Below are 14,934 nucleotides of genomic sequence, written 5' to 3' on the forward strand. Positions count from 1 at the left end.
CACACGGGCTTCAGTTGTTGTGTCACACGGGCTCAGTAGTTGTGGCTCGCGGCCTCTAGAGAGCAGGCTCAGTAGTTGTGGCGCACGGGCCTAGTTGCTCCGCGGCATGTGGGATCCTCCTGGACCAGAGCGCGAACCCGTGTCCCCTGCATTGGCAGGCGGACTCCCAACCACTGCACCACCAGGGAAGCCCCCACGCAACCTTTCATGTCTAACTCCTTTACATCTTTCCCTAAATGTCATCTCCTCATGGAGGCCTCCTTGACCAGCTCACTCAAAAGAGACCCTTTGTGCCAGACACAGTTGGTTGCAATTCCAACATCCATTCTCCCTTGCATCCAGTTCCTTGCTAACAAGAACCCCCATTTTGATTTGTTAGCATATTAAGCAGTCATGTGGTTTAGGAGAAGCCAGCCCTCCCCAGTCCCAGAGGTAAACTCTTGGCTTATCAAATTCCAACATTGCAATGCCATTCCTTTGCCAATGACTGGGCTAGAAATAGGCAGATGATACAATTCTGCCTAATAACGCATAGGTGGATGTCTGGTTCGGTGCTTCTGGGAAACTTTACCTCACTCTTATAAAGGGACCCAAAAACGTGACATGTCCTTTTCCTGCCTTCTGGCCTTTGGTTATTGTTGTGTGAGAACATTAAGCTTGGACCTTCTACAGTCATCTTGTGACCTTGTGGGGACAAGCATGAGAAAGAAAGTCAACATCTGGAGATGGCAAAGCTGAAAGATGGAAAGATTCTGCAGCATTGATGGCCTTGGTGAGCCACTAAATTAACCAACCCCAGACCTGCTCTCCCCTGGGACTTGTTATTTGATATATCTCTTTATTGTTTGTCAGTTGAGTCCACTTTTCTATTACTTGCAATCAAAGCCTTCTTTACTGGTTCACCATCTTCCTGTTGTCTGTTTGTTTCCTATATGAAGGTAGTCAAAATTCCATATCATTTATTTCTTTGTGTACTTGTCTTTCTCTGTATACACCAGCCTCCCCTTAACCCAGAATGTAAACTCCATGAGGACAGGGGCCCTCTCCATCTTCTTCATCACTTATCCCCAGTGTCTAGCATGACACAAGAGGCCTCCAAAATATGTGTTAAATGAAGAAAAAGAGATGCTCTTCTATAATTATTTGCTTTAATTACCACTCTTCCCATGTTAGCACTGAGCCTGGAAGTAGAATCAACCTTTGTTTACATATTACTTACAGATCACACATTCCCACAGCTTGGAAAAGCACTGGCTATGATATCATACATATCTGCCATTTACCAGCTGTGTGACTGTAAGCAAGTTACTTGACGTCTCTGAATCTCCATTTCTTCATTTCCAAAACGGTAATGTGAAAATAGGTTTAAATAAGATTATGTCTTTATGAAGCAATTGGTCCACAGGCGGTGTTCAAGATGTATTTGCTCTTATCTTCAACCTGTACACCAGTCTGGGAAGAAGAGCTGAAGGGGAAAATGCTCTGTGTAGCAACAAATTGGATCCACTCCTAAAGCTGGTGCACCAGTGCTGCTCTGTCCCTAATTTTTGCCTCAGCACAATTAAATTCTTCCCAGATATCCTCCTCATTATCCTTATACTTCATCCTCCCCATCTCTCCACCTACAACTAGCCCAGGTCCACACGATGCCCTCATGTCACGTGAGCTTTCCTGTTGCCTTTGCTTCCCAGGACACAATGTGGGGAAGTGGAAACAATATAGGGCTTAGGACTTCCCTGGTGGTGCAGTGGTCAGGAATCCACCTGCCAATGCAGGGGACACCGGTTTGATCCCGGGTCCGGGAAGATCCCACATGTCGCAGAGCAACTAAGCCTGTGCGCCACAACTACTGAGCCTGCGTGTCTGGAGCCTGTGCTCCGCAACAAGAGAGGCCACGATAGTGAGAGGCCCGCGCACCGTGATGAAGAGCGGCCCCCGCTTGCCGCAACTGGAGAAAGCCCTCGCACAGAAACAAAGACCCAACATGGCCAAAAATAAATAAATTAATTAATAAAAAAATAAATAAATGAGACTAAAGAGACATGAAAAATAAATATAGTACCTAATCTTAGACTGCTTCCCGTATTGGGTGGTGGGAGGGGGTGAGAAGACTGCTATAAAGTTCATTATTAGGTCAACAGAAAAAAATGGAATGCAGAGGGTAGATTAAACTTTTTCAAGTTATATAAAAGGATATGCTTATTCTTAGAAAATACAAAGAGAGAGAAGAAGGGAGGAGGGAGAGAAGAAGGGAACAAATGGTAAGATGTGGAAAGGAATAAACAGAAACCTCATTTTAAATTGAGTCAGGAGGCCAGAAGGGAGAACTCTCACACCCTACCAACAGGTAGAAACCCAACAGGAAGATATAGCTTTGCATCTCCAACAGGAAGAAGGTTACTACTTTACTATCCAGCAGGAAGAAGGAAAATTTTCTCTTTGCCTGAATTTCTCCTTGCCCAGCAACATCCCGGCCAATAAGAGACTGTCACAACTCAGCCAATGAAAAGCCACTACATTTTCAAATTCCCAGTTTCCTCCAACTCTTTGTTTATGACAGCCCCTCCCAACTCCCCCTTCTCCACTATAAAAGAAAGGTCCTCTCCTTTGTTCTGCAGACTTGCCTGTGGGTTGCCATAGATTACATGTCCAGAATTGCAATTCTTTGCTGTTCCCAAATAAACCCAATTTGCTGATAAAATAACCTGCTGTTTTATTGTTTTAGATCAAAAAACCAAATGGAGCAAATTGTTAGCAATAGATGAATTTGAGTAAACATGTGTTCCCTATACTATCCTTGCAACTTCTCCAAATAAGACTTAAAAAAAAAAAAAAAAAAGGAAATGTCACCTTGCACCAGTCAGAATGACCATCATCAAAAAATCTACAAACAATAAATGCTGGAGAGGGTGTGGAGAAAAGGGAATCCTCATACACTGTTGGTGGGACTGTAAATTGATTCAGCCACTACGAAAAACAGTATGGAGGTTCCTTAAAAAACTAAAAATAGAACTACCATATGACCCAACAATCCCACTACTGGGCATATACCCAGAGAAAACCATAATTCAAAAAAACACATGCACCCCAATGTTCATAGCAGCACTATTTACAATAGCCAGGACATGGAAGCAACCTAAATGTCCATCAACAGAGGAATGGATAAAGAAGATGTGGTACATATATACAATGGGATATTACTCAGCCATAAAAAGGAATGAAATTGTAGAGACGTGGATGGACCTAGAGAGTGCCATACAGAGTGAAGTCAGAAAGAGAAAAGCAAATATCGTATAACAATGCGTATATGTGGAATCTAGAAAAACGGTAGAGATGATCTTATTTGCAAAGCAGAGACACAGAGTAGATAACAAATGTATGGATACCAAGGGGGAAAGGGGTGGGGTGGGAGGAATCCGGAGACTGGGATTGACACATATACATTATTGATACTATGTATAAAATAGACAACTGATGGGAACATACTGTATAGCACAGTGAACTCTACCTAATGCGCTGTGGTAACCTAAATGGGAAGGAAGTCCAAAAGGGAGGGGATATCTGTATGTGTATGGCTGATTCATTTTGTTGTGCAGTGGAAGCTAACACACCATTGTAAAGCAACCATACTCCAATAAAAATTAATTAAAAATAAATGAATAAAATTCAATAGAAAATTAACCACCATTTTTAGACCAAAAAAAAAAGGGTCCACAGGACCCAGACTCAGCCCAACCCCTTTTTTAATTGGTGCATGACCCTGAATGACTCCCTTCCTCTCTCTGGGTCTCATTTTCTAGTCCAGGTGGTCTCTAAGGTTCTCTCTGGTCTGGCAGTCAATGTCCCACAACTCAGGTCGCTTCTAGATAGGTCTTTGGAAAGAAGCCAGCCCTTCAATCTCTCAGCCCACCAGTTACTTCACCACGACTTTCTGCAGCATGCTCACCCGCCCTCTTTCATCAGCTCTAAACTTGCCCTTGCCCTTCTCTGCCACCAGCCAGCAGGCCCAGCCTTTCTTTCCGAGGGCCTTAGCGCCCACCTTCTGGCAGGGTCCAGATCTGTTCAGGACAGGCACGTGCATTTATCCCTCAAGAAACTACAGCACCCAAAAGGCTTTGCGGCAACCTCTGGGCCTTTAGTACCACCAAAGAGAAAGGTTTTTCAGCGCGGGCCAGCCGCTGCATGGCTTTTTGGAAATTGTAGTTCATCTGCGAAGAGCCCGGGAAGTAGGGTAAGGCTGCGAGCCACCCTTCCCAGAATGCATAGCGCTCATCCCCACCAATCGAAGGCACGGATCTTGGAAGGAAGGCGGGGAAGAGGAGGAGCTGCCCGGCGCACGCGCAGTATGTTTGTCTGGGGAATTCATGTGGAGGTCAGAGTGGGAGCAGGTGAGAATGGAGAGGATCGGGTGCGGCCCGCGTCCGGGCGTCTCCGCAGTTCCCCTCTGCACTCCCATTAGCCCCAGGTTTGGGCGGGCGGGGTCCATGCGTGGGTCCGCCTCGTGTCGGAGGGGAAAGGGGGTGAGCACGGGAGGAGCCAGGGGTTGCGTAGAGTGAGGTAGGTGTGTATGGGGGCAGAGTGAGGAATAATCTAGAAGCTCTTAGGAATGGAAAAGCTGAGGGGTCGGGACTGGGCATCCTGGTCTCAGGAAAGATTTAAGTGCACGGGGAGAGATGAAGGTAGAGACGTTGAGGTCTGGGGAGGAGGGAGGGAGGCTGAAGTGGACGACGGCGATGGGGCGGAGCAAGACAAAGTTAAGTGCTGGAGTAGATTCTAGTGAGGTCAGCCGTGCTCCCGCCCACCCCGCCTCAGCCCCCCTACCCCAACCCGTTCCAGGGCTCTCCCTCGGGGTGCAGCTGTTTAGGGCCTTTCTGGCCCGATTGGTTCTCGTGATATGTTGGCCCCAGAACGTCGTGTAGCACCTGCTTCTATAATAACAGGTCATTCTTAATACCTGATGTTGAGAAGCCGCGTGGTGAGGAGTTGAGATGAGCCTTCTAGAATTAGACCTCTAGGTTCTAATCCTGGTTGCCCCCCTCATAGCTGCGTGATCTTAGGCTCCTGGTGTAACTTAACCCCTCTGTGTGCCTCAGTTTCCTCATCTGTAGTTATCTACTTCATACGGGTTGGTGTGAGAATTAAATATGGAAATGGCTGTTAGAAGACTGCCTAGTATAAAGGTCAGCTATTGTTATTTTGTTGTTGGAATCACATTCTTTTCTGAACCAGAATTGCACAGAACCAGCCATGCAGCCTCTCTCCTGGAGCCTGACTGTCCAGGAAATGGGAGGGTGTTTGGTGTGGTGCTAAGTTCTCTATGGGTATCAAGCCCATGCCTCCTTCCCATTTTGAACCAAGTACCCCAGACCCCTTTTCTTAAGTAGTAGAGAAAGAAGAAAGAAGCGCAGAGGAATTGAGTACACACTTACACAAGCTGCAGAGTGTTATTTATGAAATGTCCTTCAGTCGATAATTTAGAGCTCTCAAGAGTGGGGAAAGAAATAGCCAACTTGACAGGTACATGTGATGCCTCAGAGAGGGCTTTACTCTGAGGATTTGGGGATTGAATTGTTTTGTTTGTTTTGTTTTTACCCCCTTAGGTGTGAGCAGGCCCAGCAGAAGGAGACATGGCTGCCAAAGTGTTTGAGTCCATTGGCAAGTTTGGCCTGGCCTTAGCCGTTGCAGGAGGCGTGGTGAACTCTGCCTTGTATAATGGTGAGGCACTGAGGGGTGGTGGGTCACTGCCCTTTGCCAGAGGATGTCTATTGGTCTTCATAGCCTGTGTGACACTCCTGTTGGCAGCCGCTGTCCGTGAATGTGTTTGTGACCAAGAGGGCTCACCTACTGCCATCCTGCACCATATGGTTTCGTTGTTCTCAGGGCCTCTGTCCTTGTAGCCGTAGGTTCTCTCAGAGCCTTTATTCACCAAGAGCCTCCCAGCCCAGTTGGACGTTTCCACCTGCTCTTGTGAATTTAAAGTGATGCTGCAGCAGAGTGCCAGGATTTCGCTGGCCAGCTGAAATGGAGAGCTCGTTTGTTCTCTTCTGCCTGTGTGTGGAATAACTCAGCAAGGGCTTTAGCCCTTTGGTGACCTTGTCCTGAGCAGGAGCTTTTGCTCTGCTGTGGTTGAGTCTTTCCAGAGAAAATATCTTTGAGATGCACTGCCCAGCTTTTAACAGTGTGCTGGGTGTTTAAGCTGGCTTTTCCACTTTTCTGTGTGACCTTAGGCAAGTCACTTTCCCCTCCCCAGGCCTCAGCTTTCTCATTGGTCAAGCCACAGGATTGAACTGGTTTATGTCTGAGACCCCTTCCACCTCTGATATTCTCCAACTTTCACTGTTGGAAAGTAGCAGTAGATTGACCCACCTCATGTGTGACCCTGACAAGAGGAGGATTACTTTCAGAGTGAAGGTGTTTGGGCCAACTGTAATGTCCAAAAAGGCAGAGACAGAAAGCGGCTGGTCAGAAAAGCCTGCTCTTGGGCTTCCCTGGTGGCACAGTTGTTAAGAATCCGCCTGCCAATGCAGGAGACACAGGTTCGATCCCTGGCCCAGGAAGATCCCACATGCCGCGGAGCAACTAAGCCCATGTGCCACAACTACTGAGCCTGTGCTCTAGAGCCCGTGAGCCACAGTTACTGAGCCCATGTGCCACAACTACTGAAGCCCACGCGCCTAGAGCCTGTGCTCCACAACAAGAAAAGCCACTGCAGTGAGAAGCCCGCGCACCACAACGAAGAGTAGCCCCCGCTCACCGCAACTAGAGAAAGCCCGCGTGCAGCAAAGACGCAACGCAGCCAAAAAGAAAATGAATAAAAATAAAATAAATAAATTTATTAAAAAAAAAAAAAAAAGAAAGAAGAGCCTGCTCTCCTTCTATGGCACAGCTTTATACTCTGATCTTTTTGGCCACCCCTGCATAGCTAAACAGTAGTCACCATTACTAATTTCTTTCTGAATCAGCAAGACAGCTCTATAACCCCTTCAAACCTTAGAGAAACCAAGCTATCAGAAAGAAAAAGTGGGGCCTTCCAAATTTTAGGATTGCCATAGGGAGGATGCTGCTTCCAGAAACACTGGGTTAAATTGGAACCAGGATGGACTGTGGTAACAGTGAAGACCTTGGTGAGTTTTAGAAGTCTTGGGAGGTGGTTAATCAGAAAATCAGCAGCCAGTTGTTTCAAGGAGAAAGGCTGCTGAGGAATAGAGCCTATTACCGAAGTCCTTGGCAGGACATGTGGGATGGGAAATGACTGCTTAGTTTTATAGCTGTTTAGAGGCCTCTAGAGACCGGAAGTGTAGGAAGAAAGAGCAGGAGAGGGGAGACTTAATAAATGAATGGAAAGCACCAGGGATCTTTCAAAACCATGATCCTTTTGGTTAAAGGGTGAGGGGATTTTTCTGACCCATCATTATCCTTCATTCCTAGTGGATGCTGGGCACAGAGCTGTCATCTTTGACCGGTTCCGTGGAGTGCAGGACATTGTCGTAGGAGAAGGGACTCACTTCCTCATCCCTTGGGTACAGAAACCAATTATCTTTGACTGCCGCTCTCGACCACGTAACGTGCCAGTAATCACTGGTAGCAAAGGTGAGTCTTGTTTGTGGGTCAGGTAAAGTAGAGAGTGGAAGGGCTGCTGTGGGATCCCGAACGGGTTGAACTTCTCGTAATACGAATTCCTGGGATATTTTCCGTGAAGAGTTTTACGTGGTTACGGAGAAAGAAGTATACAGGCATACCTCAGAGATGTTGTGAGTTCAGTTCCAGACCACCACAACAAAGCACATATTGTGATAAAGCGAGTCACATGAATATTTTGGTTTCCCAGTGCATATAGAAGTTTATCCCATACTGTAGCCCGTTATGGGTGCAATAGCTTTATCTCTAAAGAAACAATATATATACAATACCTTAATTAAAAAATACTTTATGGCTAAAAAATGCTAACCATCATCAGATCACCATAACAAATATAATAATATTGGGAAAGTTTGAAATATTGCAAGAATTACCAAAATGTGACAGAGACATGAAGTGAGCAGGTGCTGTTAGAAAAATGGTGCCGATAGACTTGTTTGACACAGGGTTGCCCCAAACCTTCAATTTGTAAAAAATGCAGTGTCTGTGAAGCTCAGGAAAATGAGGTATGCCTATATACTTAAAATACACACACGGTTGTACAAATTTAGAGAAATGAACAAAGATATATTTCAAGAGTTACATAACAATCCAATTTTAAAGAAATCTAAATGTGCCTTTGCTCCCTCGGTTGACCCTTCCCATCAGTTCTTGTTCCCCAGGGTGACTGTAAACCGATCTCCAGCCGTTCTGTTTGCCTTCACAGCTGACTTACCCTTTGCCTTGCTTTCCAAGGCCTCTCCTTCGAGCAGTGCGGCCCTCACATTGTTATCTCACAGGCCAAGGCCCACATCCCTGAGAGCAATCTGGTCTGACACGCCACTGGCTTCCCAGTTGGAGCCTAAAATGAATTGCTCTCATGGTTCTCCCCTCACCGTACACATAGAGGTGCACAGGCAGTAAATGGAGTGGCAGATGCTGCCTTGGCCGTGATGTTGCTGTGCAGCAGGAGGAGAGGGTTGGTGGATGTTGCTGTCCCAGCAGATGTTTGCTTTCTGTGATAGTGCCAGGCTTTGTGCTGGGTCAGAGGGTGGGGCAGCTCAAAGCTGACTAAAGTGGGAGCCTTTAGGAGCTCGATCTAGCTAAGGAGATAGCCATGTGGACAGGCATTAGAGTGGGGCGTGGTGACTACAGCGTGGAGGGGAAGCAGAGAAGAGAGCTCCTGTGAGGGATGTGTGTCTGCACTGGCACTTTAGAATGAGAAGTGCGTCGGGCAGAGGAGGGGAAAGGGTACATTGGTGTTGACTAATCTGTGCTCTCACTCCTGGCCAGGGAGAGGAGGAGCCACCTGTAAAGGGTCTGGCCTGCCTACTACATCAGAGGAAATCAGCGGTGGGGTGGGGTTAATCAAGAAACATCATATTTTAACTTAAAGGCCTAGTTCTGAACTTTCCACCTTTTTGGGATTTCTTTCTCTACTGTTTTGCAGTTGTTCTAAGGATACATTATACACCTATCTTCAAAACTTGATAGGAACTTGCAGAGATCAGGGACGGACGTATAACCATTTCCCACTCTGGTGCCTGGTTCAGAACTCATCTCATGGGCGTTTGGTCCATATTGTTGATGACTGCACGCAGGCTGTGACAGTGCCTTAGCTCCAAGCAGGACTGCATTGTCAGGGGAAGTTGTACTTCCCTCCCTGTGTCCTTTGACGGCCAAGTAATGAGAAGCGGCCTCTAGATGAGTCTGATAACCCCTTACATCTGTTGCGCATTTGACAGAGTGCTTTTATATCTGTTTCCTCCTTCGGTTTCTCCCAACATGCCTGGGAGGCAGATGAAATCATCCCCGTTCTTTTTTTTTTAATAAACTTATTTTTTATTTATTTTTGGCTGTGTTGGGTCCCCGCCGCTGCGTGCGGGCTCTCTCCAGCTGCGGCGAGCAGGGACCACCCCCCATCGCGGCACACGGGCCCCTCCCCGCGGCGGCCCCTCCTGTCGCAGAGCACAGGGTAGGCGCACGGGCTTCAGCAGTCGTGGCACGCAGGCCCAGCAGCTGTGGCCCGTGAGCTCCAGAGCACAGGCCCAGCAGCCGTGGCACACGGGCCCAGCCGCTCCACGGCATGTGGGATCCTCCCGGACCAGGGACGGAACCCATGCCCCCTGCACTGGCAGGCGGACCCCCAACCACTGTGCCACCAGGGAAGTCCCCATCCCCATTCTTATATGTGAGGAAATAAGCTGAGATAGGCTAAGGCTTAGTGAGCCCGCGTAATTAGTAAACAGCAGAGTTGAGGCTGCAGCCAGGACTTAGACTGCTAGTCTGCTGGACCCACGGTCACCTCTCTGAGGCACCCTCCTACCTTGGGCCACATTCACTGGGCCTTGCAGAGGCCTTATGCTAGAATTCTTGGCATTGGCCTATCTGTTTTTCTTAAAATATTCAGTGTTCCAGGCATTTCCATGGCACCTATTAGACATACAATCTGAATTTGCTTATATCAGAGGGCATTCAGGACACACTGAGAAGCTGTCATCCCCAGAATCCTTTGAGAAGTTTTTAACGCTGATGCTGTGCTGGGTTCTCTACCAAGGAGACCACGCACAGGTGCTCCTCACCCTCTGGGATCTGATAAGCAGCAACTTTACTTATAAATTATAGCAAATTTGGGGTAGGAGAGGTCATAGAAGGCCACCTTGGTTTTCATTTTTAACTCCAGCACTTCTCCCCTACCCTAAGATTTACAGAATGTCAACATCACCTTGCGCATCCTCTTCCGGCCGGTTGCTAGCCAGCTTCCCCGCATCTTCACCAGCATCGGAGAGGACTACGACGAGCGCGTGCTGCCGTCCATCACCACAGAGATCCTCAAGTCCGTGGTGGTGAGTGAACAGGGCCTCAGCCTTGAGCCTCGAGCCCAGCCCCCAAGGGGTCGCTAGGTGGCAGGAAGAGCTTGGCGGTGACTGGTTGGGACTCTGCTTCCTCATTATCCTGACCGGCTCCTCTGCCCTCCCTTGGAACCAGGCTCGCTTTGATGCTGGAGAACTGATCACCCAGAGAGAGCTGGTCTCCAGACAGGTGAGCGATGACCTCACGGAGCGAGCAGCAACCTTTGGGCTCATCCTGGACGACGTATCCTTGGTAAGGGTCTTGGGGTGCCTGCAGGGGAGGGTATCTGGGTAGACACTGTGAGGTCCTACCTTCCACTTTCCTCAATGAAGGCTTGAAAACATGGAACCTTCTTGGTGGCATGTGGCAGTCTCCTTGGGTTTGTTTTCAGAAGAAGGTTCTTTTACCTCCCCTGTGCCACAGACATTCTTCTTTTAATTTTTGGCCCTAACCACTAGGTTTTTCACCTTCCCCAAACTGAATGTTCCCCCGAGCTCCCCAGGAAGTGATGTCGTGTTAACCCTGTTTGACACAGGCAGAAATTGCCCGGTAGAGGCTAGAGAACAGCTTGGATAGTCTTCCTCCCTAGCACACACCTCCCAGCCTGACCCCGGGGAATTTCCTAACACCTAGGGTCTAAAGCGCAGTGAAGTGAGCTCTGGGGCCTCCCCATGAAAGGTGATAGAGTGTCAGTGAATGGTTCTGTTTCCCAAAGCCTGGTATGGGAGGCAGGGGGCATCTCTGAGGCATAAGCTATCCACTTGAGACTGTGTGGTCTGTGTATTTATATGATACTGAATGCCGCAATGCAGACAGAAAGCAATACAGGCAGGATAGCATTTCAGATCGAGGAGGGTGAGGGGAAGGGGTCGTGTTTCTGATTCTCTGGGAAAAATCATTTGGAGTGATTTGTTTGGGTAGTGAGGTAGAGTGTTTCCCGTTCCGTTCTCCTGGGCATCGCTGGGGAAAGGCACAGCTTCCCCCTCAGCATCTGTGCAGCTGCTTAAACAGTAACACTCTACATACCCTGCGCTCACCCCAGGGCACTGCTCCACTTGCAGCAACTGCCTTTCAGCTGTGGAAGGGCTCGTGGGCTCCCTCTACTGGCAAGACGCCAGGCTGCAGCCATTTGGCTCCTTGGACCAGAGTGGTTCCTCAGGCTCTCCCACTTAGTGTTAAACTAAACACTGTGGCCGTGAGAACACACTAAGTAAAAACCTAAGGAGAAGCTTGGCATTTTGCTAGACTTTAACCACATACTCCATTCTGGGGAAATGCAGGTTGACCACAAGAAACCATATCTAAGAGGTGTGAGAAGAAAATTAGGTTTCATGGGGAATTTGCTGCCCTCAGCTGCCCCTTTTAGAAAGAAATTTTATTCCTTAATTACGCATTTCATTTTCATTGCTCAGGATTGTATTTTCTTTCCCAAACTTTGAACAAGAGTCCAGAAATGGAGCAGGCGAGGTAGAACAGCTGCAGTTTAAGAGTTAGGAGTGTTAAAAATTCTGGAAGACATTGGACTGGGATTTACTCTTCAGGAGAAGTTTTGAGCTGCTTATTTTCTTTTTTTAAAGCAGAGGTTGGGAGGGTAGTGGAGGAAATGAAACAAGTAGAATTTGATAGCAAAACCAATGCTATTATCCCCTTTATTCTTCCCTTTTAATAAAAAGTATAGATAGATAAATAAACTAGACTAGGCATTAGTAGTGCTGAGATCTGTTCCCATTGTTTGCACTGTCATTACGGATAGTCACTTCAGTGAAGTCTCGGTCACTCATGTTGTCAGGGAAGACCTATGCATAATCAGAATTTTAAATCTTCACCCGAAACAATATCTTTACCTGCCTTCTCTTTCTTTTAAACCCTTTATCAGAAGCACTCACACATAGGGAATACCATGATTTGCAAAATCATGATTTGGAAATCGTCTCTCTCGTCCTCTTCCTGTTTTGTGGTGGAGATGCTGTGAGAAAGCAGTGGACTGGTTAAGTCATAAGCAGAGAGCATCACACTCTTGAATCCCTGAGAACCAGCTGCATCCCTCACTCTCAGGGGCTTAGTTTTCCATCTGGCTTCTCTGGGGGCTTCAAGCAGGCCATCAAAGGACCTTGGAAGAGCACTAGTCAGTGGTGGGGGTCCTGGAACCCACAGGTCTCCTCCCCTAGGGAGGTGGTCAATCGAGTAGATACCTTCTGGTGCCCATGGGCGGTTTTCTACCTGAGGGTGCCAGAATGAGGTACAGGAGCACTTTGGGCAGCCGAGGATTCTGGGGTGTGAACTCAGTTTGGGCACGGATGTGGAGGTGGAAGGGCGTTCTGGCCTCACATTGTCTCCAGCTGCTAGAGCCATTCGTGGCCTCTTCCTCCAGTGGCCGTGGGGGCCCTGCAGCAGCTCTGTCTAAGCCATTACTCTGCCTCATCTCGTGCTCACTCTCTCCCCTTAGACGCATCTGACCTTCGGGAAGGAGTTCACAGAAGCGGTGGAAGCCAAACAGGTGGCTCAGCAGGAAGCAGAGAGGGCCAGATTTGTGGTGGAAAAGGTGAGCACTCAACCAGATGGCAGGAGTCTCTCTCCCCTTTCCCCTGTGCTCAGCCTCCCTGTTTGCCGGGTGGCCTGGAAATTCATCATCTGTCATCTCTTCCGGGATCATCGGAAGGGGATTGAAGGGACTGTACTCCTGCAATTGGTTCCAGAGTCTTCGGGGTCTAGTCAGGGATATGTGAAGTTATGTTCTTAAATCACTGAAGGGTAATTTTTTTCCCACGTCCCTAAGATCATAAACAACCTCCCACAAATAAAAGTTTCTTCTGGAATATTTTCAGCTTCACTGAGAAGTCATTTTTAACCGTGGTTACACAGTGAAGGCTGACAGCAAAAGGGATCAAACGTGGCACCAGGTGCACTATCATCACTGGATTTTTTTCAAGCACTAAATCCATCCAGATGTGTCAGAGTGTGCTGGGACGCAGTATAGTTGCATAGGGCCTGGTCTTTGGGTCTTTGCAAAGGTGTATTTATTTCATGTATTCCCTTCTCCCCACCACTAATTCTCTTGGATTTTTATTCCTAATCCAAGACACCTTAGTCCTTAGAATCAGGCAAAAGAGAGGTATATGGGTAGACATTTCACTTTAGAGAATATAAACTCCATGTGGATGGAGACTTATTTTTGTTTTTCCACTTTTTTCTGCCTCTCTCCAGCACCTAGAACATGTCCAAAACCATGCCTGGGATAGATACTAGGTACCAATAAAACATTCGTTGAGTGGACAGTCCCAGAACCTCGGTTGAACAGCTGTGTGTTAATCTCAGAGAGGCTCCGCACTGCGTTCTCCTCCCGTACTTCTGAAGGTCACGCATTGCAGATAGACGTCATCTTTTTGATGAGGGTAGGGAAAGCCAGGAGGTCTCGTTCTGGGTGCCTCAGTTCCTGGTCGGGAACCAGTTTAGCCCAAGAGCAACTTCAGAGAGCGTCCCGTGCCTGCGGCTCCTACCTAGCTGCACTGGTTTTGATGAAAGTCACTTTGACTTGGGGCTGGAGGGAAAGATGAGGATTAATTCCATCTTTCTTTCTCTCCTGCTTTCCTTGGCCTGGGGTCCTCATGCCTCGGAGTATGTGGCTGGACTGGGTTGCTATTAATATTATTGAGGACTTTTAAATAAGACAGCTATTTATATAGCCAGCAGAAATGTGTCCCTACAGTGGCATGATGGGAGAGAGGAGGATTGGGTGGACAGTGCTTGTTGGCCCTGGCTGGAGGGGGAGGTAAAGTCCCAGAGTTCCTTCGGGACCCGGTGAGGGTGCCTAACTTGGTCCTTTTGAGGCTGTAGCCGCCATGCAGCACCCCAAGGTGTGCTCTTGGTCTCTCTGCTTCCACCCCCGTAGGCTGAGCAGCAGAAGAAGGCAGCCATCATCTCTGCGGAGGGCGACTCCAAGGCAGCGGAGCTGATCGCCAACTCGCTCGCCACTGCAGGCGACGGCCTGATAGAGCTGCGCAAGCTGGAGGCAGCGGAGGACATCGCGTACCAGCTGTCGCGCTCCCGGAACATCACCTACCTGCCCACTGGGCAGTCGGTGCTCCTCCAGCTGCCCCAGTGAGACCCGCACCTCCTGGGGCCATCTGGACCACAGCCCCCATGATGCTCACCACCACCTTCCTTCTCCCGCCCCAGAAATCACTGTGAAACCTCATGATTGGCTTAAAGTGAAGGAAATAAAAGTAAAATCACTTCAGATCTCTAATTACTCGATCAGGTGAAGCTCTTTCACTCTTCTCATTTCCATCCCCTTTTTTTATCCACCTCCCTACCCAGAGTTGCCAAGTGCCTACACAGACCAGCTTGGCTCCCGTCTTTGGGGCCTGCTGGCACTCCAGCCTAGGCACTGGCAGTTGGCAGAAGACAGGCAGGGCCATGTGTGTGATGAGCTCGGAGTCAGTGGGCGGCCTGAGTAAACTGGTA

At 48.3% G+C, this 14,934-nt stretch overlaps 1 protein-coding gene across 2 annotated transcripts; it reads left to right on the top strand.

Moving 5' to 3' along the window:
* Positions 1-4,315: 4,315 nt before the first annotated feature.
* Positions 4,316-14,716, top strand: PHB1 (prohibitin 1). 2 transcript variants are annotated; one of them, XM_068530961.1, is made up of 7 exons: positions 4,316-4,388; positions 5,601-5,715; positions 7,429-7,590; positions 10,321-10,463; positions 10,606-10,722; positions 12,917-13,012; positions 14,360-14,716. In XM_068530961.1, the coding sequence occupies exons 2-7, from the start codon at positions 5,628-5,630 to the stop codon at positions 14,570-14,572; spliced, it is 819 nt and encodes a 272-aa protein (XP_068387062.1). In that variant the 5' UTR covers positions 4,316-4,388; positions 5,601-5,627; the 3' UTR covers positions 14,573-14,716. The 2 variants fall into 2 exon arrangements, with proteins under 2 accessions (XP_068387062.1, XP_068387063.1); XM_068530962.1 differs by having other exon boundaries at positions 4,383-4,465.
* Positions 14,717-14,934: the final 218 nt, after the last annotated feature.

This window comes from Eschrichtius robustus, chromosome 20, assembly GCF_028021215.1.
Source record: "Eschrichtius robustus isolate mEscRob2 chromosome 20, mEscRob2.pri, whole genome shotgun sequence".
In the NCBI taxonomy this organism is placed as follows: Eukaryota; Metazoa; Chordata; class Mammalia; order Artiodactyla; family Eschrichtiidae; genus Eschrichtius; species Eschrichtius robustus.